General features: G+C 39.1%; 1 protein-coding gene across 2 annotated transcripts; it reads left to right on the plus strand.

Annotated features, from left to right (window-relative positions):
- The first annotated feature begins 8824 nt into the window (after positions 1-8824).
- On the plus strand, positions 8825-19304 carry LOC104217926 (uncharacterized). 2 transcript variants are annotated; one of them, XM_070171191.1, is made up of 10 exons: positions 8825-9036; positions 9265-9370; positions 9483-9612; positions 14956-15013; positions 15098-15222; positions 15302-15394; positions 16053-16325; positions 17196-17416; positions 18111-18329; positions 18965-19304. In XM_070171191.1, exons 1-10 carry the CDS (start codon positions 8942-8944, stop codon positions 19088-19090), a joined length of 1446 nt encoding a protein of 481 aa, XP_070027292.1. In that variant the 5' UTR covers positions 8825-8941; the 3' UTR covers positions 19091-19304. The 2 variants fall into 2 exon arrangements, with proteins under 2 accessions (XP_070027292.1, XP_070027293.1); XM_070171192.1 differs by lacking the exon at positions 8825-9036 and having other exon boundaries at positions 14956-15038; positions 15143-15222.
- Positions 19305-23264: the final 3960 nt, after the last annotated feature.

Below are 23264 nucleotides of genomic sequence, written 5' to 3' on the forward strand. Positions count from 1 at the left end.
GGCCCCAATAAACATCTAAGATACTACCCACATGATTCTAAGAAAAAATGATTAGCAATTGAGATATTTAGGCATGAACATAACCCTAGGAAAAAGAACAAAACTAAGAAAAGATGAAAAATATAAAGATGTAATGAACATACCAGTAATGAAGGATGCAGGTGAGAATCTACACAAATGAAATGCTTGAAGTTTGAGAACTAATGAGATATGCACTATGCTTGCTTAGGGCTCCATAGGTTAGAGAGTGAAAAGTTATGAAAAGCCCTATTTATAGGTTGACCCATCGGGCCCAGAACTTACCTGAGTGCGGTCCGCACTCTTTACCTGATCCTATGAAGAAGTTCTGCGGACCGCACAAAAGTGAGTGCGGCCGCAAAATTTGTGCAGACTGCAAAATTTTATGTGCGACCGCAAATTGTGTAAGAAATTTGACAGGCCAAACTTCAGAGAGCATGCATTTTTTATCCTTCAGTTGTGCGACCGCACACAGAATTGTGCGGCCACAGATTGATTATGTGGTCCGCATAATTTTGGTGTTGTCTGCGCTTTTGTGATACTTAGCCAATTTTTCTTGCACAGTCCCTGCAATGCATACTCATTCCTGCATACACTTCAAAACTAGTTATCACAAACAAAGCCTATCTAATCTAAAGAAGAAAACCAAGAAAAAGAAAAAGACATATGGGTGCCTCCCAAGAAGTTCCTAATTTAACATTGCGGCACGACACAGATTACCAATCATTTGAAATGGAGAACCGCCACAATGTATCCATCATCAACCTTGCCCAGATAATGTTTAACCCGGTGCCCATTGACTCTAAACACCTCATCATTCTTATTTTTCAAATCTATAGCATTAGGGTTACATTCACCACTTCAAAGGGGCCACTCCATTTTGGCTTCAACTTGCCCGGAAACATCGATAATCGGGAATTGAACAATAGCACAAGATCACCTTCTTTAAACTCCTTGTTGTGGATGTACTTGTGATGGAGGTACTTCATCCTCTCCTTGTAAAGGGATGAACTTGTGTAGGCATGATACTGGAATTCATCAAGCTCATTCAAATGTGCCACTCTTAGGTTTGCAGAGACATCCCGCTCAAGGTTCAACTTCTTCAAAGCCCACATGGCCTTATGCTCAAGTTTTTCCGGAAGATGACACGCCTTCCCAAACACCAATCGATATGGAGACATCCTAATCAGCATCTTGTAGGCCGTCCTATAATCCCAAAGAGCATCATGAAGTTTTCTTGACCAATCCGTCCGGTTGGCATTCACAATCTTTGACAAAATACTCTTGATCTCTCGGTTGAAGACTTCAACTTGTCTGCTTGCTTGAGGATGGTAGGGGGTAGAGACTTTGTGAGTGACACCATACTTGGTGAGTAAGGTATCAAAAGCCCCGTTGCAAAAGTGCGAACCCTCATCACTAATAATGGCCCTTGGGGTACCAAACTTTGTGAAGATGTTCTTTTTCAAGAATGCCACCACACTTCGAGCTTCGTTGTTGGGTAAAGCCACGACTTCAACCCATTTTGACACATTAGTCCACAACTACCAAAATGTAAGTGTTCCCACAAGAGCTCACAAACGGTCCCATGAAATCAATACCCCAAACATCAAAGATATCAATTTCCAAGATGGTGGTGAGGGGCATCTCATTCTTCTTAGAAATCCCATCGGCCCTTTGACATTCATCACAATGCTTGACTAGATCACTAGCATTCTTGTAGAGAGTAGACCAATAAAATCAATAACTCAACACTTTTGCAGCCATTCTAGCTCCACCATGGTGACCACCATACGGTGAAGAGTGGCAAGCCTTAAGAAATCCTATTTGTTCTTCCTCCGGCACACATTGTCAGATCACACCATCGGTACATATCAAGAAAAATATGGCTCATCCCAATAATAGTCAAGGCAATCTCGTTGTTCTTCCTTTGGTTTGAAGAGAACTCATTCGGTACAATGTCGCTCACAAGATAATTGGCTAAATCGGCAAACCACAGCATCCCGGTCATTGAAACAGCTAGGAGTTGCTCGTTTGGAAATGAATCATTGATCTCAAGGCCGTCATGTACCTCCCCTCCTCCTCCAGTCGGGAAAAGTGGTTCGCAACTTGATTTTCACTACCCTTGTGGTCTTGAATCTCTAGATCAAACTCTTGTAATAGAAGCACCTACCACATCAACCTTGCCTTAAAATCTTTCTTGCTCATCAAATATCGAAGCGTCGCATGGTCGGTGTGAACAATCACCTTTGTACCCATAAAATACGGGCGGAACTTCTCCATAGCGAAAACAATAGCAAGTAGCTCTTTTCAGTCACTGTGTAGTTGACTTGGCATCATTTATGGTCTTGCTAGCATAGTAGACCGGATGGAAGATTTTGTTGATTCTTTGCCGTAACACTACCCAACCACCACATAACTAGCATCACACATGAGCTCAAAAGGCAAGCTCAAATCCGGTGTGGTAATAATAGGATTAGTAGTCAACTTGAACTTAAGCAATTCGAATGCCTTCATACAATCTTTATTGAAATAGAACTTGGCATCCTTCTCCAAAGTTTGCACAAGGGGTTCACCACTTTGGAAAAATTCTTGATGAATCGGCGATAGAACCCTGCATGACCCAAGAAGCTCCTTACTCCCTTCACGGATGTAGGAGAATTTGGAGATCACCTCAATTTTGGCCTTGTAGACCTCAATACCATGCTTTGAAATTTTGTGGTTGAGGACAATGCCTTCCTTGACCATGAAGTGACACTTCTCCCAATCCAACAGTAAATTTTTTTCCTCACATCTAGTCAATACCCTATCCAAATTGTTCAAGCAATCTTCAAAAGAATTCCCAACCACGGAAAAATCATCCATGAAGACCTCAAGAATATCCTCTACTATGTCGGTGAAAATACCATCATACACCATTGAAAAGTCTCAGGTGCATTATACAACCCAAATAGCATCCACGAGAATTCGAAAGTACCACAGGGACAAGTGAAAGTGGTCTTCTCTTAGTCCTTGGGAGCAATAAGGATTTGATTGTCGCCGAAGTATCCATCAAGGAAGCAATAAAAAGCAAGTCTGGCCAACCTATCAAGCATTTGATCAAGAAATGGAAGTGAAAAATGATCTTTCCGAGTGACTTTGTTGAGATTCATCTAGTCCATGCACAGTCTCTACCCGGTGACGGTTCTTGTGGGGATCAATTCATTCTTGTCATTTGTTACCATGGTCATGCCCCCTTTCTTTGGGACACATTGCACCGGAGAGGTCCATGAGCTATCGGAAATGGGATAAACAACCCTGGTATCCAAACACTTGATTATCTCCTTCTTCACCACCTCTTGCATTGCTTCATTTAGTCTCCATTGATGTTCAATGGAGGGTTTGTCTCCCTCATCCAAAATAATTTTGTACACGCAAAAGGCGTGGCTTAAGCCCCCGATATCAGCCAATGTCCAACTAATTGCTCTCTTCCTCTTTTGTAGCATCTCAAATGTGGACTCTACCTGCATGTTAGTTAAACAAGAAGAAAGAATAACCGATAAAGTAGAAGAAGGGCCAAGGAATTCATACATGAGATGTAGAGACAATGGCTTTAACTCCAAAGTGGGAGGCTCCTCGATTGAGGGCTTTGTTGGAGGAGTCTTCCGATTTTCAAGATCCAAAGATAGCTTGCGGGGCTCATTAAGTGTACGACCCTATTCCTTGCAATGTATTAACACACTCCATATAGCTTTCTTTCTCCTCAATATCATCAAGATTGAGCAAAACGGCTTCCAAATTATCCTCAACATTCATCGTGGCACTAGCGTCATCAATAATCACATCGGTGACCAAATCCACAAACGATCCACCATTTGCAACCTCATATATGTGGGTCTTGGTTGCCCAATTCCCAAAGTTTTGAACACTGAGTAGGGCATCAAGTTGATACTCGCCCCTAGATCACATAAAGCTTTGGCAAAGTCGGAACTCCCAATATTACAAGGGATTGTGAAAGTGCCCGGATCTTCCAACTTAGGAGCCATTGAGTGCACAATTTCACTCACTTGATGTGTCATCTTAATTGTTTCAAAATTCATCGATCTCTTCTTTTTACCAAGCCCTTCATGAATTTTGCATATCCCGACATTTTTTCCAAGGCCTCTACCAACGGCACATTAATAGACAAACTCTTCATCATATCAATAAAATTGAATTGGTTATCACTGTTTTACTTTGCAAGCCTTTAAGGGAATAGAGGAGGAGGCCTTGGCATTGGTGCCTTAGCCTTTGGCACTGCCGGTTCCGGCATGTCAATCACGTGTTCCCTAAACGAGTTCACTTCTTCTTGCGTCTCCTCCACACTTTCATCAATATTAATTCTCACTTATTCATTAGCTTGAACCATATTGCTTGGGATTTCATCTTCTTGAACCACAACATCTTTATCCACAATTCTTTTTTGATTTGAGGTGGTTGCATCTCCACTTTTTCCACTTCTTGTATTCACGTCCATAGCATGTCCCATATTATTTCCACCCTTCGGGTTCATCACCGTATCACTCGCTAGTGCCCCCTTAAGATGAGTGTTCAAAGCTTGCGAGGTTTGGCCCAATTGAACTTCCAAATTGCGGATTGAAGTATTGTGAGAGGCTAATTGAGCATCGGAGTCGGCGTTCTTTTCCATCATCTGTTTAAACATGTTCTCAATTATACCCATATCATTGTTAGAAGAGCTTGAACTTTGAGGAGAATAGGGAGGCTCGGTTGTTGGAACATCGGGGCCTTTGAAAACCCAACCCCCGATTGTTGTTGTTGTTCCACCCTCTTTGTTTATTGCCTCCTCAATTGCTTTGATTGTTTCCACCCCAATTGCCTTGACGATTACCTCCCCAATTGCCTTGGTTACCTTGATTATTCCAATTGCTTTGATTATTGTTACCACCAATCCAATTGCTTTGGTGGCCTTGGTTGTTTCAATTTCCTTGTGACCGCTATTGTTGTTGATTTTGTCTTTAACATTGTTTCTTTGGCCTTGATAATTGTTAACATATTGAAATTTGTCTTCTTGCTCATTGAACGAATCACCTTGATTATAACCATTTTCATCTTGCATGAATTGTTCCGGATAGCTTTGCATTTGTTGACCTTGTTGTCGTCTCTTGGTCATCATCATATTTATACCTTCCATTGCATTCACTTGTTTCGGCCCTTGAACTTGTTGAAGTTAAGATTTGGCCAATTGATTCATTGTGGTTGTCAACTCGGCAATAGCTTGCCCATGATCATGTAGTTCCTTGTGTTGGTGAATAACATTAGGGTCACCTTGCGGAACATTGGCTCTACTTTGCCATGCCGATGAGGTATCCGCCATCTCATTAAGAATTTCACAAGCTTCGGCATAAGGCGTGTTCATGAAGTTCCCACCGGCGAGTTTATTTACCACTCATTGATTTGTTGTGTTGATCCCCCTATAAAAGGTTTGTTGGATCATGGCCTCGGTCATATCATTATTCGAGCACTCTTTGACCATGGTATGATATCTTTTCCAAATCTCGTGCAATGGCTCATTGGGTTCTTGCTTGAATGAGAGAATCTCATCCCAAAGTGTTGCCATATGTCTCGGGGAGAAATATTTGGCAATGAATTTCTCCGCCAACGTATCTCATGTATGGATGGAATGATTAGGAAATCTCTCTAACCAGTCCAATGCCTTTCCCCGTAGAGAAAAGGGAAATAGCCTTAACCGCAGCGCATCCTCGGAGACATTTGTTTGCTTGCTCCCCCAATAAGTATCGACGAACCCTTTGAGATGCTTGTAAGCATTTTGACTCGGAGCCTTGGTGATGAATCCCATTGCGCAAGTAGTGTAAGCATCACATTGGTGATTTGGAAGTTGCTCGCCCTAATACGGGGCGGGACTATAGCACTTGCATAACCATCGTTCGGTAACTGTCGGTGTGTTGTTGCTCTTGGTGGAGGTGGGGTAGGGACGGGAACATTATCTTTAGGTGGGCGGCCTCGTCTATTTGCTTGAGGTTCAAGAGGAACCTCATCAACTTGGTCATCATCCACATCCTTCCCCATTGGCAAATTCCCGATGGGCTCGTTGTTGAGAGCCATTTTCTTACCTAAAATCTATTTAAAAACAAAGTTAGTGACTCGGAAAGAAAAGAAGACAAATCACACAAAATCTAGATATATAGATAAATCTATTTAACTCCCTGGCAATGGTGCCAAAAATTGATGTCACCCAAACTCACACCACAAATATAGGTAGTGAGGCGGTCGATGCAATAATAAAATCCAACGCAAGTCGGGGTCGAATCCATAAGGAGTTAGAATTGGGATTATGTATATATTTAGTATAATTGTGTGATGTGCCTCAAATTACACTTCCACATTCTTGTTTGTTGTTTCTACTTCTACTTTAAGCTATTGATTGCAATTATAAAACTAGAAGACAATATTTTTTGTTTAGTTTTTTTTCAAATGATAAAAGATCTAAGGTCGTGACTTCCACTTAGGTGGTTACCTAACTAGTTGTAAACTCTAGGACAATTTTGATTTGTCGGGGTTGTAATATAGCAATCACACGTAATTACCCACTCTATACCTCTCGGTAGTTTGAGTGATTTTGCCTAATTTGGCTTTCTCAAGTCCAAATGGGTATTGCACAAAACAAGTGATATATGCTCAAGTCGGGTCTTACTATCTCTAGATTTGACCCTTTAATTGGGGCTATCAATTTCTTGAGTTCACCTCAATTTCTTATTAGCCAAGTTTTCCTAGACTTGGTCTCTCTTTCTCAAGTAGAGACTAAGTAAATTGGGCATTGAATCAATATTTGTAACCATTAATTCTTGAATTCAAGCAAGAACTAGGTTAAATATCACCAACCTAATCACAAACAAGCCATAAATCAAACACCCATGAAGTACCCACACTAGGGTTGGGCCACAACCCTAGCTAAAAATTTAGCTACTCATGAAAATGGAGAAATTAAAGAAGAAATTAAGATAGAATGCATAATAATTGATTAAGGAAAGAAATCTAATGTTTAGAAGTTAATCTAGTACAATATTACTCAAAACAGTAAAGAAAAACAGCTCAGGTGCACTACATTGATACAACTTAACCTAAAAATGACAAAAAGTTCTATTTATACTAAGCTAAAAATATCTGACTAAAACGCCCTTGCGGAGGTTGTACGGCCGCACAATTCTGTGTGTGGTCCGCACTCTGAGCTTGACTGGTCAAGTGGGCTTTCTGCAGTCGCATAAAAGTGGGATGTGTACCCACTTTATTTGATTGTGCGGACCGCACAATTCTGAGTGCGGCCGCACACTTGAATCTAGACTGGACATGGCTCTCTGATTCTTCTCTTCTGCGGACCACATAATTGTGAGTGTGACCGCACAATTATGGTGCGGTCCTCATATCTTCAGCCACTCAAAAACCAACTCTCTCAATCTCCTGTTCTACGGCCGCACAATATTTGTGTGGTCCGCATACTCTGAAGGAAGTCTGACATTGTTCTTTCCTTGTTTGTGCCCGCACACAGTATTGTGCGGTCCGCACTGTAGGCATTTTTGCCTTGTTTTGGTCCTTGTCCACTTTTGACTCCTTTATGAGTTGATTTTGACTTTTTTGGCTCGCTTCCCAATGTTCCTGCACGAAAGCACATTTCATTAGTTTTCTGGAATACCTTTAAGCATTTAAGAGCTAAAATACAAGTAAAAGAGAGCAAATAAGCGGTCAAAATCCCTACTTATCAGTGCACACAAGTGTCATGAGTTAATTTTTCTGTACTTCTTTTTACATATGTATGTCTTATTCTTTTATAATGATGCAAAAAAGGGAAAGAAAATTGAAGGGCAGAAAATTAGTCCTTAGGGGGAAGGCGTCTGATTCGTAGGGGGAACATGTGGAAATTTAGTACTCAAAAGAAAATATCAATTCTATGTTTGCCATCACCAAAAAGGGAAAATTTGATAAATTATGCGAGTATGGTTTATATGATTTGTCAAACTTCATTGAAGAACATGATACAAGGTTTTGACCTAATACTTACAACAAAAACATATATTCTCTCAAGTGTATGGAGCCGCCTTTGTTTCCTCAAGTGCATTGAAGAACAAAGCTGCTACAGAACAAAGGACTAGATCCCATCATTGAATATGTCTTGTGTCCTTTAGTTTGTTGTATCTTTGTCTTTTGTTATTTATTTGTATTGCTACACGGTTTTTTGAAAGCATTTAGTAGGACTCATTTAATTATTATTGCTTTTGGTTGTTTGACTAGAGTTAATTAAGAGTGTGGCTTTGTAATACAGTTATTACAAAGAGTTTAAATAGAGTTATTGTAAGAGGTGAGGGATTAAAAGTGTAATTCATGCACGTTAAAAATCCTGCTAAGGTGGTGATTTTTAATCGTGTGAGCCGATTGTTGTTTGTTGTGAGAACTTTGGTGACCCTTATAGCTTGTGTGGATGGTTGTTACGTATCGTTTAATTTCATAATGTATTGTATTGTATTATACTGTATCGTTTGATAAATACAATGTTTGGATAGATTGTGTCGTTTGTCATCGTTTCACGATATCACACACTTAGTAACATGAAGAATAAACTTACAATATTATAAAGAAAAATTATGATACAAGATAAATTATTATATAAAAAGGTAGAGTAAATGATAAAATATTATTATTTAATAATAATGAAGGGTGAGATTGAGAGAAAAAGACAAGGTAACGATGCGACCACACCAAATATGTCCTTACATGAAGTGGTATATTTTACTGTTATAAGGATACCATACCATAAAATTTAACCAAGCATACAAAAAATAAGTGCATTCAAATTGAAATAATCCTTAACACCATATTGATCTCCAACATCTACCTCAACAAGTAGAATTTCTCAATCGACATTGACAGCTTAGTAATGGCGGAAACCGTGAAAGAAGAGCTGGAGGAATCCGAGCAAAGCGAAAATCAGTTCGTATGGGATGAAAGTTCTCAGCTTTACTACCACGCCCGGTACTGTCTTCTTTTCTCGAACAATTTCCGTGATTCGTCTCCAATTCCATTCCTCGTTTTCCTCTTCGCTCCTGAAATTGGGGCTTAAACTTTTAAATCACCTCTGGATTTAATCTGAGATAGAATTTGGATTCCTTTTAGCAATTATATTAATTACTTAAGATTAATCGTTATTTCTCGCGTTCATTTGTAGCTAATATTGTGTGACCTTCGTCTGGTTTGATGCAGCGCTGGATTTTATCACGATCCTCAAGCAGGCTGGTACTACAGCTGTAAAGATGGCCTATATTACAAATTCGAAAATGGTACTTATGTTCTCATGGAGTATTCTCAGGTATTTTTTTGGGGGGGTTTAGCCTTCCATTTACGACATCCAAACAGTTGGCGTAGTAGTTGATTTTCGGAGTGATTTGTGTTTGTAAAGCTCGTTTATTATTCAACATCAGGTTGCTTCTCCTGAAAAGAATAGTTGCGTTGCGCCTGCGCCTGCGGAGTCTAACAAATATGAGATAAATGCTGACATCAGTGAAGATGTGGCTCAAACAGTGGAACCACTTTCTGTTGAGTTCTCTGAAGGTAAATTAGTTCGCCTGCCCGTCTCTGCCTATGTATAAGATGTTGTGTTTTGTGATGAAGTTTGTTGCTGCAGTAGATATACTTTGCTTATCCATTAAGTTTCGAGCTATTTGAACTTTTTGTTGCAACTTGGTGGGTGCGAGTAGTCTAAGATATATAGATGTGGAGCCATTACTAGGAATCAGTTTCCTATTAAACTGGGAAAAGTGGTTTCTTTAAATTTAAATGAATTGTAGCAGTTTCTTCTGAATTATTACTGGCTGAGTTATTGTCGAAATAAGTTTTGCTCATGGTTTGCTCATTGCTGATATATTTGACTTGGGGAAAGTGTTTGATGTAAGATGTTTATGTTGAATATGTCTTCATCCCACATCGGTGGGAGACTTGTATTTGGGGGAAAATTGCTCCCTATAAAAGGAGGCCTAATATTTAGGATTTAAACACACCTCTCATTTGCCTTCTTATCTTCTTAAGGCATTTGTATCTTCTCTCTTTAGTATTATTTTACCTGTATTTTGGAGTGGAATAAAATATTGGTTGTGTCCGAGGAAGTAGGCAAAATTGGCCGAATCTCGTAAATTCTGGTGTTCCTTTTGTTGTTGCTTTATTGTCTTATTTATTATTTGGTGGTTGCCATAATTTTTGGTATAGTAGTTGTGACTCATTCACACTATATACACTTGGCTTCAGCAACAATTGGTATCAGAGCCAAGGTACTGTCTAAGTATGCTCTGTGATTGCAACATAGTCTGATCTTCCACATCAGAAAAGATTTATCTTGGTAACTGAGTCAAGGTTCTGTCTGAGTATGCTCTGTTGTTGCAGCTTAATCTGATCTTCCACACCAGAAAGAAAATAATCTTGATTTGTGTCGTCAGCTATTAAATAATATTTGTGTCAAAGATGGGAGATAATAAACAAGAAGAATCTACATCAAGTGTCAACAATACGTCATCATTGGCATCTTCGCTTGTGACAAGAATTGTGTCAAATGCGAAATTTGCGGTAGAAATTTTTGACGGGTCAGGACATTTTGGGATGTGGCAAGGCGAGGTTCTAGATGTCCTTTTTCAACAAGGGCTAGATCTTGCCATTGAAGAAAAAAGACCAGATGTTATTGGAGAAGAAGATTGGAGAATTATCATCCGTGTTGCTTGCGGTATCATTCGATCCTACCTTGCTAGAGAGCAGAAATATCCATACACAAAGGAAATTTCTGCAAGTAAATTAAGGAAAGCACTGGAGGATAAATTTTTGAAGAAAAACAGTCAAAATAAATTGTACATGAAGAAGAGACTGTTTCGCTTCACCTATATTCCTGGTACCACAATGAACGAACATATCACCAGTTTCAATAAGTTGGTCACAGATTTACAAAATATGGATGCAACTTTTGATGATGGTGACTTGGCCTTGATGTTGTTGGGGTCACTTCCTGGTGAGTACGAGTACCTTGAAACTACTCTACTCAATTTCTCTCAGAGAAGTTTGTTCGGCTTTGTACAGCTATGAACAAAGAAAGCGAGAAAAACAGAAGGGCGGAGAAGGAGAAGCACTGTTTGTGAGGGGTCGTCCTCAAAATCAAACGAGGACAAAGAAGGGAAGATCCAAGTCAAGATCCAGACCCAGCAAAGATGAATGTGCCTTTTGTCGAGAAAAAGGGCACTGGAAGAAAGACTGTCCGAAGTTGAAGAATAAGGCCAAACATAACAATGGAAAGGCCATTATGGATTCAAATGTAGCTGATTGTGATGATTCAGACTTCTCATTAGTTACAACAGAGTCATCAACATCATCAGACATATGGTTGATGGACTCGGCTTGTAGCTATCATATGTGTCCCAACAGGGACTGGTTCGTGGAATTTCAAGAAGGAGAATATGGAGTCATCCACACAGCGGATAACAGCCCTCTTACCTCATATGGCATTGGTTCAATACGATTAAGGAACCATGATGGAATGATCAGAACATTAACAGATGTTCGATATGTACCGGATTTGAAGAAGAATCTCATCTCTGTGGGAGCCCTAGAATCAAAAGGGTTCAAAATCATTGCAGAAAATGGAGTGATGAGAGTATGCTCCGGTGCACTAGTGGTAATGAAGGCTAATCGGAAGAATAATAATATGTACCGCTATCGTGGCAGTACAGTTATTGGGACAGCGACAGTAACATCCAGTGACGACAAAGAGGCAGAAGCAACCAAGCTATGGCACATGCGCTTGGGACATGCTGGAGGAAAATCCTTGAAAACTCTATCAGATCAAGGATTGTTAAAAGGAGTAAAGGCTTGCAACTTGGAGTTTTGTGAGCATTGTGTCAAAGGGAAACAGACAAGGGTTAAATTTGGTACAGCGATCCATAATACTAAAGGCATTTTGGATTATGTACACTCTGATGTTTGGGGTCCTTCCAAAACACCTTCATTGGGTGGGAAGCACTATTTTGTAACCTTTGTTGATGATTTTTCCCGAAGAGTATGGGTGTATACAATGAAGAGCAAAGATGAAGTGTTGGGAATTTTTCTCAAATGGAAAATGATGGTGGAGAATCAAACAGGCAGGAGGATCAAGTGTATTCGCACAGACAATGGAGGTGAATACAAAAATGATCATTTTAATAAGGTCTGTGAAAATGATGGCATCGTCCGACACTTCACTGTCAGACATACACCACAATAGAATGGAGTGGCAGAACGTATGAACCGGACCTTGCTGGAGAAGGTACAGTGTATGTTGTCCAATGCTGGCTTGGGCAAAGAATTTTGGGCTGAGGCAGTTACATATGCATGTCACCTCATTAATCGTCTACCATCTGCTGCTATTGATGGCAAGACACCATTTGAAAAATGGTATGGAAAGCCTGCTGTAGATTATGACTCTTTGCACGTGTTTGGCTCAACTGCATATTATCATGTGACAGAGTCAAAATTGGATCCAAGGGCAAAGAAGGCTATTTTTATGGGAATTACTTCTGGAGTCAAAGGATATCGCTTATGGTGTCCTATGACAAAGAAAGTAATATTCAGCAGGGATGTTACCTTTGATGAATCTGCTATGGTAAATAAGGTAACAGAAGATACCAAACAAAATGAGGGTGCTTCTAAGCAGGTGGAGTTTGAGGGAAAATTTATTTTTCCTACACAAGAAGCAGAGGAGGAAACAAATGAAGATTATCCTCTGGAAGAAGAGCCAGTAGAGAGGGAGATTCCAACTCAGGAACCTCAACAACAACTTGAATCAATTGCAACTAGCAGGCCAAAAAGGACAATAACAAAACCTGTTCGTCTTATAGAGACGGTTGCTTGTGCAACCTCAATTGTAGCTGATGATGTTCCTACCACTTATAAAGACGCAGTCCAAAGTTCAGAAGAAGATAAGTGGAGGATTGCCATGAATGATGAAATACAGTCCCTTCATCAGAATCATACATGGAGATTGGCCAATCTCCCGAAGGGAAAGAAAGCAATTGGGTGCAAATGGGTATTTGCAAAGAAAGAAGGATTTCCTAACCAAGAAGATGTTCGCTACAAAGCAAGATTGGTGGCCAAAGGATATGCTCAAAAGGAGGGAATTGATTACAATGAAGTGTTTTCTCCAGTTGTAAAACATTCCTCTATTAGAATTATGTTGGCTTTGGTAGCACAATTGGATTTGGAACTAGTTCAGATGGATGTAAAAATTGCGTTTTTACATGGAAACTTGGAGGAGGAAATCTACATGACTCAGCCAGAAGGATTCAAAGTTGCTGGAAAGGAAAATATGGTGTGCAAACTTGAAAAATCGTTATATGGATTGAAACAATCTTCCAGACAATGGCACAAACGATTTGACAAGTTTATGTTGCGGCAAGGGTACAAGAGAAGCAAATACGATCATTGTGTGTATTTGCGCAAGCTTAAAGATGGTTCCTTTAGTACTCCACTTGCTCCCCATTTTAAGCTAAGTACTACTATGTCGCCAAAAGATGAAGCTGAACGAGGGTAAATGTCAAAGGTACCATACACAAATGTTGTTGGTAGCTTGATGTATGCAATGGTCTGTACGAGACCTGATATTTCACAAACTGTTGGAATTATTAGCAGATATATGCATAATCCAGGAAAGGAGCATTGGCAAGCTGTGAAGTGGATTCTACGGTATATTCATAATATTGTAGATGTTGGGTTAGTTTTTGAGCAGGAAGGCAATCAGTCTGTAGTTGGATATTGTGACTCAGATTTTGCGGGTGATCTGGACAAACGAAGATTAACTACTGGTTATGTGTTTACTTTTGCAAAGACACCAGTTAGTTGGAAGTCTACTTTACAGTCAATAGTTGTTTTGTCTACAACAGAGGCAGAGTACATGGCTATTACAGAGGTTGTAAAGGAGGCAATTTGGCTTCAGGGGTTGCTAAAAGAGCTTGGTATTGGACAAAAAAGTATCACAATTTTTTGTGATAGTCAAAGTGCTATTCAATTAGCGAAGAACCAAGTTTATCATGCAAGGACGAAGCACATTGATGTTCGGTATCATTTCATACGAGAAATCATAGAAGAAGGTGGAGTCATGGTGAAGAAAATTCATACTACAGAGAATCCTGCTGATATGCTGACAAAAGTGGTGACTGCGGTCAAGTTTTAACATTGTTTGGATTTGATCAACATTGTTGAACACTGAAGATTGAAGATGAAGACACAACCAAAATTTGTTACTGAGAGAAAATTAAAGATGTGGAATTTTGCCAAGGTGGAGATTTGTTGAATATGTCTTCATCCCACATCGGTGGGAGACTTGTATTTGGGGGAGAATTGCTCCCTATAAAATGAGGCCTAATGTTTAGGATTTAAACACACCTCTCATTTGTCTTCTTATCTTCTTAAGACATTTGTATCTTCTCTCTTTAGTATTATTTCATTTGTATTTTGGAGTGGAATAAAATATTGGTTATGTCCGAGGAAGTAGGCAAAATTGGCTGAACCTCGTAAATTCTGGTGTTTCTTTTATTGTTGTTTTATTGTCTTATTTATTATTTGGTGGCTGCCATAATTTTTGGTATAGTAGTTGTGACTCATTCACACTATATACACTTGGCTTCCGCAACAGTTTATTCATGCAATTTCTTCCCTTATGATATCTGTAAATTCTTTGTTATTTTACTGTGTCTCATTATTGAGCCCTCTTGATATCAGTCCTTTGTCACCACCAGTAGTGTTTTCACCCTAAGTATAATCATTGTTCTTCGAATTGCGGCCTATTCAAGAAAACTATTTGGGCATGATAATCCTTGTTTATGGTAGTTTAGAAGTCATCTGCACTTGACTGTCGCTTACTTTCTCTTTCAATTTCACTCTAAGCAGAGCAGTTGGAGGATACCGATTGCAAGCTTCCAGAAAATCCACCACCACCCTCGGAGTGGTAAAACGACGTGTTTAGTTATCTTGTATGTTTGTTCTTGTAGTTATTTTTCTTTCCCAACTGGTGTGATACATCTACTGTCAGGCTTGAAGATACTCTCATTGAACTTTATCTGGCAAATTATTCCAGTCAAGCTGCCAATAGTACTTCTGACATGACAGTGGCTCCAGAAACAAATGAAACAGATAACTCATATTTATCCGCACCTGGTTGGTTCAAGATATCTGCTTTGCTCAAAATATGATTTGAACTGTTGTATTGCAAGTCATGCTACCTTGGTTGGTGCAGGGAATGGTATCATATATGAACTTGAGGAAGGTGAATGGATACCAGATGACTGGACAGATTCTGCTGATCCAAATGCAGATGTCACGGATGAAGGTTAGTATTGATTTTTGGTAATCGGCATTTATTTATTCTATAAAAAATTTCTCACTTGGAATTAAGGCATTAGTGTTGAAAATGTTGATGAATTGTTGACAGAACGCATATGGGGGTGGCAAAAATTTTGCCTATTGTCAATTGCTTCCTTTGCTTTTCTCTTTTTGTCTAGCATTTTGTTCTATTGACAGGTTTAACTCTTAGTGAAATCGAGGCGTAGTAGTTGTTGTATAGGTTTAACTCTTCTCCAATGATATAGTAGTTTAGAAATTCAAGATATATCGAAGGAAGATAGAAAAAGGGCAGCCCGGTGCATGAAGCATTCCGTGTTCAAGCAGAGCCTAGGGAAGGGCTGCACCCAAGGGGGAAGATATCCTCATAAAAAATTATTTGGGGTCACTGGAGAGAACTAATGATGGTGAATCTCTCTCTCTCTCTCTCTTACTTCTTTTTGTAGTTCGAACAAAGTGGGAGTTAAAGAAAATCTGACTATCTAAGGGATTCCTCTGTGCTGCAACTCATACGGGGAAAAATGGAATAGGCAAGCAAGGAAAGAAGAAGGATTTTGGGGATTTTGAAACAATATGATGCTTATTTTGAACTTCTTCATTTTCATACTTTTGTATGCATGAAATTGACTGAAGTTTCCTCAGAACAGACATTTGTTTGGAGGAAGAAAACTGGCGAGCCCAGTATGGTCAAGTTGAACGACCATTTGAAGATTCTCTCTCACATATTCAGGCTGTTGATTTGTGGGACTGGTCAGTGGTTAAAAAGATCAGAAAAGGTCGAAAAAGAAGGGTGGCCAGGCTGGTTGGACGACTGGTAAAGCCCAATGCTAAGTTGCATCCATCAATGCCCCCAAGTGGCCATCTTCTTAAAACTGCTCCAGTATGTGAAGTCCATCTTGATCTGGTACGAGTTACATCAGGTTTGCATTGTCAAACTTCCATTTACATGGAATCTTCTGCATCCTATGCAATTACACAGATCACTTACTGCTAACATGTCCTGTTTTAGTTTAGGTTTACAAAATGGCCAGTTAAACTATTGTGATCTACTTTTTAAAAGAATCTCAATTAACGTAATTCCCTTTCATATGTTCCGTCCATTCAATCTGTGATATTTTCATTCCATGTGCTAGAAACTTCCTTTTTATTTTTTTACATGCGAGCACACTCATGCTGCCGTGGCAAAACTTAATGGCCCAATACTTTCTTTTCCTGTTTCTGTCATCAGCATGTATGCATTCACATTCATTCATGATCAGCCTGATTCAGAATATTACCGTATTAGGCGTTCATATTTTAGTCAAGTCATGTAAGTTATAGTATGCTATGTTGCTCGGACTCTCCGAAAATGTGGCAGGATACGTGTCAGATCCTCCAAAAGTAGTGCATTTTTGAAGGATCCGACACGGGTGCGGCTACATTTTGGAGAGTTCGCGCAACATAGATAGTATGTATATCTGGACAGTAAAGGAGATGTAATGAGGTGCAACTTTGAAGGAATAAGGTTTTCCAACTTCTGAAATATCCATAACTTTCTTCAGCATTCTGAAATAAGCTTGCACTAAAAGGAACTGAAAACTGCAGATACAATCATTTATTTCATTAAATCCACTGCATCAGCAAATTCACAGAATACTTGTGTAGAACCACAAGGAAAGAAAAGTTCTGTTAATGTGCTGTCATGAAAAGATGTTTGTTTTCTTATCTTGAGTACGAAATTTTAGTTAAGGCATGGGCCATCCTAGTTTCTATCTTCACTGGCGTTCTATCAAAATGTTTCCTTCCTACAGGTCAGGTGTATAGGTTGAGAAATCCTAGCACACAATATTTGGCTTCTTTGTCCAATTATGATTCTTCCAATCCAACGAAAAATTGGCGCTTTCCACAAATGTCAATCAGCAGAGAAATCAAGACATGCTCACCAGTCACTGAAAGATATAAACCCATAAGCACAGGGCTACCGGGTGAGGAGGATGTGTGTCTGCCGTTAGAGATCAGTGCTGCTGAAAGGGTATTTTACGTCCACTTTATGTTTCAAGTGCTTTACAATTTTTCTACTTAGAGATGATTTGGGTTATGCAGTCAATTAGGGTGAGTTCTTTAGCAGATTTAGTATCTTAAAGCTCTAAAAATGAGTTAGACCTTTTCGAAAAGAATTACTATCTATTAAGTTGCTGCACTAGAAAAATTGTTATCTGGGAAAGGTAGTAAATTGTGTTAAAATATTTAGATGGTCAGCACAGCTGAAAAAACGAAGATAAATTAACATGTCAGTACAGCTGATTAACAGCATAAAATGAAATATCTAGACAATAGTGCTAGTGGCTGAGTTGTGTTTGGATGGATGATGATTTCATACTCATTAGTGATAAAATAATCAATCGAAGACAAGGGAGGGATGATCTAGTGGTATCGACCCTCCATCTCCAAGCATAAGGTTATATGTTTGAGTCACCAAGGAAACAAAGTGGGTAAGGGCCACTTGGGGCTCCTGGATAGAGGGGCTTTTGTTCGGTGGTTGGGAGAATTCTACCATGTATCGTAAAAATAATTGAACTGTCTCATAAGATAATTTTGTAATTTTCAACAATCAAAAAAGATAGTTTTGTAATTTTACTAAAGAAATGCTTTCTTCTATTTAGATGGGCATGCACTAGGATCTTTATCTTACCTATCTGTTAAATTGTGTGATTATGTCATTCCAGGACAGAGACCATGTGTACAGGGACAGAGCTGCAGAAAGAAGAGCATTGCATGGCGGGTTTGGTGTTGGTCCAGGGCAAAAAAGTTCACCTAACTGTGATGATTCTGTTCCTTTGGATACATCTGCCGGTCCAGAGGAAGCTCTTTCTGAATCCTTGAGCAATTCATTTGGAGCTGGTAGCTATGCCAGAAGAATTTTGGAAAACATGGGCTGGAAGGAGGTACAATTTAAAACATTCACTAGCTCAGGAATTATAATTTTAGCTACTAGTGTCATGAGGTGGTTTCACATAATTTAGAAATGCCTTATCTGATGATCTCAAGAAAGTAGAAACCCGCCTAGACTTTTACCTTTCTATCACAAAAAATAAAAGGAGATTCACCTAGACGTGTAATACTCTGAATGTTCTCTCTCTTTCTTCCATATTGATCGCCTATCTCTAGGTGTCCATCCAATCTTTTCACTTGTGTGGAAAAGGAACCTTTCCTTGTTAATTCATTACAAGGTTGCTGCGAGCCTCTTTAACTTTAGGGTTGGACGGCTTTCTTTGCCCCAGATTGGCAAATCACATCCTCGTGCAATGACATTCTTTGTTTGTGTGTCCCTACCAGTCTCGCTCAGTCTTTCAGTGGATATATTAGTTCTAACTTATCATAATCCATCTTTTATCAAAAAGAAAAAGTTCTATATTTGAAAATTATTAGATTCTCTTTATGGGTAATTTCAGTGCTATGTCTAATAATGAAGATAATGTAACCTCACGATTACATAGGATCTTTGTGAAAGAAACTGCTTAAGAGAAATTTGCAAATATACTATTGGTGTTGTCACCTAAATGCTTGGCTGTTTGCACAGGGGGAGGCACTTGGCCGCAGCAACAATGGTTTGATCGAACCATTACAGGCCACAGGAAACAAAGGTTCTGCAGGGTTAGGGTGGAACGATGAAAGAAGAAAGCAGTTGATATACAGTTCTAAATAAATGAAGCGATGTAATTCCTTGTTGGCTGTCTGGTAGAATGTAATAATCTAACTTCACTTGTCTGCTCAATCGGCTTAGTTTACTATTTGTTGCCGTTTTACTTGTCACTTATATGCTTAGGACCTATTTTATTGAACACTGTATTGTTAAGATAGATTGAAATCTCACTTAAAAATCATATAAAAAGTTGTTGGACAAAATGTTAGAAAAGAAAGTGTTCCAAAATAGCTTCCTAATTTTTGGTGTTGGGTTGTGCGAAATTATGCCCCCTTTTTTTTCTTTCTGAAATACTACACAAATAACTATTGATTAATAATAGTTTAATAGCTTTACATCTATTATGCCCTTTTTGCCGATGAGTAGTTATGATTGCATATTTGATATAGATATTCGAAATGATATATATCTGATAAGACTATCTAAGCTTCAAAATAGTACATCATGGGATAATCTAGTGGATTTACAATATCTGTTTTTTAATATTTATTTTTGAATTCAAATTTAGAACTTTATCTTTCACTTATCAATTCTTAAGTTTTATTGCAATTCTTATCGCTTTGTCTAAATTAGTTTAGTCCTAATTTTTCCTTGCGTCCTTTCTTAAAGTGCTAGTTGGCTTAACCACATTGCAAACTATCCTCTTTAATATAGGTTTACATTGTTAAGGACTAGTAGCCTGCTTGGCCAAGCTTCTTTTTGGCCAAAAGTACCTTTTTGGGGCCAAAAGTACTTTTGGCCAAAAATTGAGGTGTTTGGTCAAGCTTTTGGAAGGAAAAAAAGTTCTTTTGAGGAGAAGCAAAAGCAGTTTTGGAGAAGCAGAAAACAGTGTTTTTAGGGGAGTTTATGGGGCGAGTCTTGGGGCGTGAATCAGGGCGGGGCGTATGTAAAACGCATCTGGGCGTTAATGAGAGGCGTAGATCCTTTTGGGCGCACGCCCCAAGAGATGAGGCGCACGCTTAGGCGCAAGACTCGCCTCAGAACTAAGACTCACGCCCCAGGGAACTTAACCAATTGAAGGATAATTTTGACAATTGCCCTTATATTTTTAAAACCCTTTTTGGTTTTACCCCAAATCTGTCTCCACCCCATTAAAAAAAGAAACATTAACCTCGTTATAATCATCCACACTCCATACTCCATAGAACCTTGAGCTTTCTCCTCGTTAGATAGTGAAAAGGCACTAACATGCATTTCTGCTTTTTTGTTGAAAATGAGTGTCATTTGTGCTCTTAGCAATGATATCAATATCTGACCAAATTAATTTGTTTGCAGCAAAATTTTCTCTAATATTAAACTACTAGAAAGTTATCCTCACTCATATTTTAAAATATTATATTCTAAGGCATCTATAATGTTTGTCTTTATAGTTTAGAACGGCATATAATTGCCATGAACTTGTTTGATTTTATTTCATTTTTGTATTTTCCTACAAATAATCAATGACGCATTTTGCTTATCTTGTTTGGAATATGGATTGTTATTTCGGTTAGAACATTATTGACTTATTGTTAAGTTGTATCTCATTTATTAGTATATTGTTTATTGTTAGTTCATATAATTATAATAATTATCTATTTTTTGTGATTTGTATGGATTTTTTAAAAGAATTATGTAATTTTTAGATTTAAAAATAATTTTAATTTTATTTTATTAATTATAAATTAAAGATTTTTGGGACTTACGCCCCGTGTCTCGGGGCTTACGCCTTACCGCATGTTGGGTAAAACGCCTCGCCTCACGCTTCCGCCTTTTAAAACACTGGCAGAAAAAAGTAGCTTCTCTCCAAAAGCACTTTTTTGAGAAGCACTTTTGAGAAAAATACACTTAGAAGCAGTTTTTTAAAGCTTGGCCAAACACTAATTGCTGCTCAGAAGTGCTTTTCAAACTAATTAGCCAAACATAAACTGCTTCTCACCAGAAGTACTTTTGAGAAAAGCACTTTTGAAAAAAAACACTTCTCAAAATAAGCTAATTTTTGCAGCTTGGCCAAACGGACTATAGAACTTGTTATTTTAAAATTAGACCCATCTTCTTATCGGGTAGATTAAATGGGTACAAGGGACCTTGTTATCCTAAATAAAACAAAAGTAACTTTGCTAAGACATTTCTATAAGTTGGATGACCATCCATGAAATTAATTGGGAGAATTGCACATAAGTACAACTCATACACACATTACAACTGAGTAGCCTAGTTATAACTTTGCAAATCTATAGCTCAAAGACAATAGGCCCAAATCCGAAAAACCCAACATTTTTTGACGCAATCAGCAGTTCTTGCGGTCAATGCTATTCAACATTCCTATTGTTGAGGAGAGCTTCTGTATTTATCTTCTACCAAAATCAATGTTTTACTATTAACTTTATGAGACAATTAATAAAAATATATTTAAATACAAAAAGGGAAAGGAAAAAAAAAGAATTGGTAGCTTTTTTCCCTTTGCCAGAGGTAGAGAATTTGATGGGTTTCAATTAAACAGTTATTAAATATATAGTATATGAATATAAAAGTAGAAGAATTCGATTTAATAATTAGCAAAATATACATTCAAATATAAACGAACAAATAAAAATAAATTTGGTTGTTTCCTCAAGTCGAATAAAATCATGAGCTATTCGGCTATCAAAGCGACTACTCAGGCTATTCAGAGCGGCATAGGAGGGATTGGGAAGAAGAAGAGAGAGGAAGCAGCAATGGTTGATTCAGGAACTTGGTCCGGATCTAGAGGTTCACCTTACCACTACAATCAACCTCGACCCCACCAACAAACTTATCACCACAATCCACCCCAATACTACTATCCCCCACCAGAATCTCATTTTTCCGTCCACCATGCACAAGCATACAACCAACCTCCTGCCCACGCTCAATAGCGTGCTCCTGTCCTACCAAATACTTATCCACATCCACACCATGCCCCCCATCTTTACTACTTCGTTGAATGACTTTCCCACAGCTGGACCAAATGACCATAGTAAGTAGGTTCCAAAGCCTGTAGGAAGTAATCTACCATCTCACTTTCCTTCATTGGGGGATCTACCCTTGCTGCTTGTTCCCTCTACCGGAAACCATATTCTCTAAAGCTTTCACTGTGCTTCTTCTCAAGTTTAGTCAAGGATAGTCGATCTGGAATGATCTCAAGATTGTATTGGAAGTGACAAGCAAATGCTTGCGCCAGATCATCCCATGTGTACCATCTCCCATGGTCTTGGCGGGTGTACCATTCCAATGTTGATCCACTCAAACTCTGACTGAAGTAAGCCATTAACAATTCATCTTTTCCTCCAGCTCCCCTCATCTTGCTGCAAAAACCCCTCAAGTGGGCTACTGGATCGCCGTGCCCGTTATATAGATCGAACTTGGGCATCTTGAAACCTGCCGGTAATTGCACATTTGGGAACAGACATAGGTCCTTGTAGGCCACGCTGACTTGCCCTCCTAACCCCCTCATGTCTCGGAACGATTGTTCTAAGCTTTTAACTTTCCTGAACATCTCCTCTTGTTCGGTATTTTTGACTGGTTTATCAGCTTCTATTGGGAGGTCAAAGCGAGGAGTATATGAATGGGTTTCTGAAGCTTTGAAAGTGGGCTCCGAAGAGTAGTATTGGTTGTCTTGGACCTGGAACATAGGCTCATTAGGAGATTTGTGGAGTGTAGCTGGTGGAGGTGCTACGGAGACAGGAGTTACTGGTGGAGGAGGGTATGGAATTGGTTTAGGGGGTGGCGATTGTGGTGTATGAGAAGTGGTGCCCCGGTAGTGCTGGTAAATGGGAAAGCTCGGGGATAGATCGGTGGCATGATGATCTTGAGTCTGAGCCGGTGGTGGGGTGGAAGCAGGGTTAGCAGGGTAAGCTGGGGGTGATTGTCCTTCAGACCAGGCCTGATACATCTCGGCCATTTGCTGCTTAAGTTTGAGCATCTCCTCTTTCATTTTACTGACGTCCAACTCCTCTACCTCAACCCTTGTGTCGACATCCGGGAGAGACATGATTTCCGGTATTGGTCCTTTTGATCTGGTTTGGTAATGATAATGTGCCAGTATACTCTAGATAAACTAACTGCTTGAATTCTCTGGAAAACAACAAACTTGTTAGTTTTTAGAGTTTAACACATATGCAATTACACGTTGGGATACAATGCACCTAGGCAATTAACCATTTTCTATCATGTATTT

This window comes from Nicotiana sylvestris, chromosome 3 (genome assembly GCF_000393655.2).
Source record: "Nicotiana sylvestris chromosome 3, ASM39365v2, whole genome shotgun sequence".
Lineage (NCBI taxonomy): Eukaryota > Viridiplantae > Streptophyta > Magnoliopsida > Solanales > Solanaceae > Nicotiana > Nicotiana sylvestris.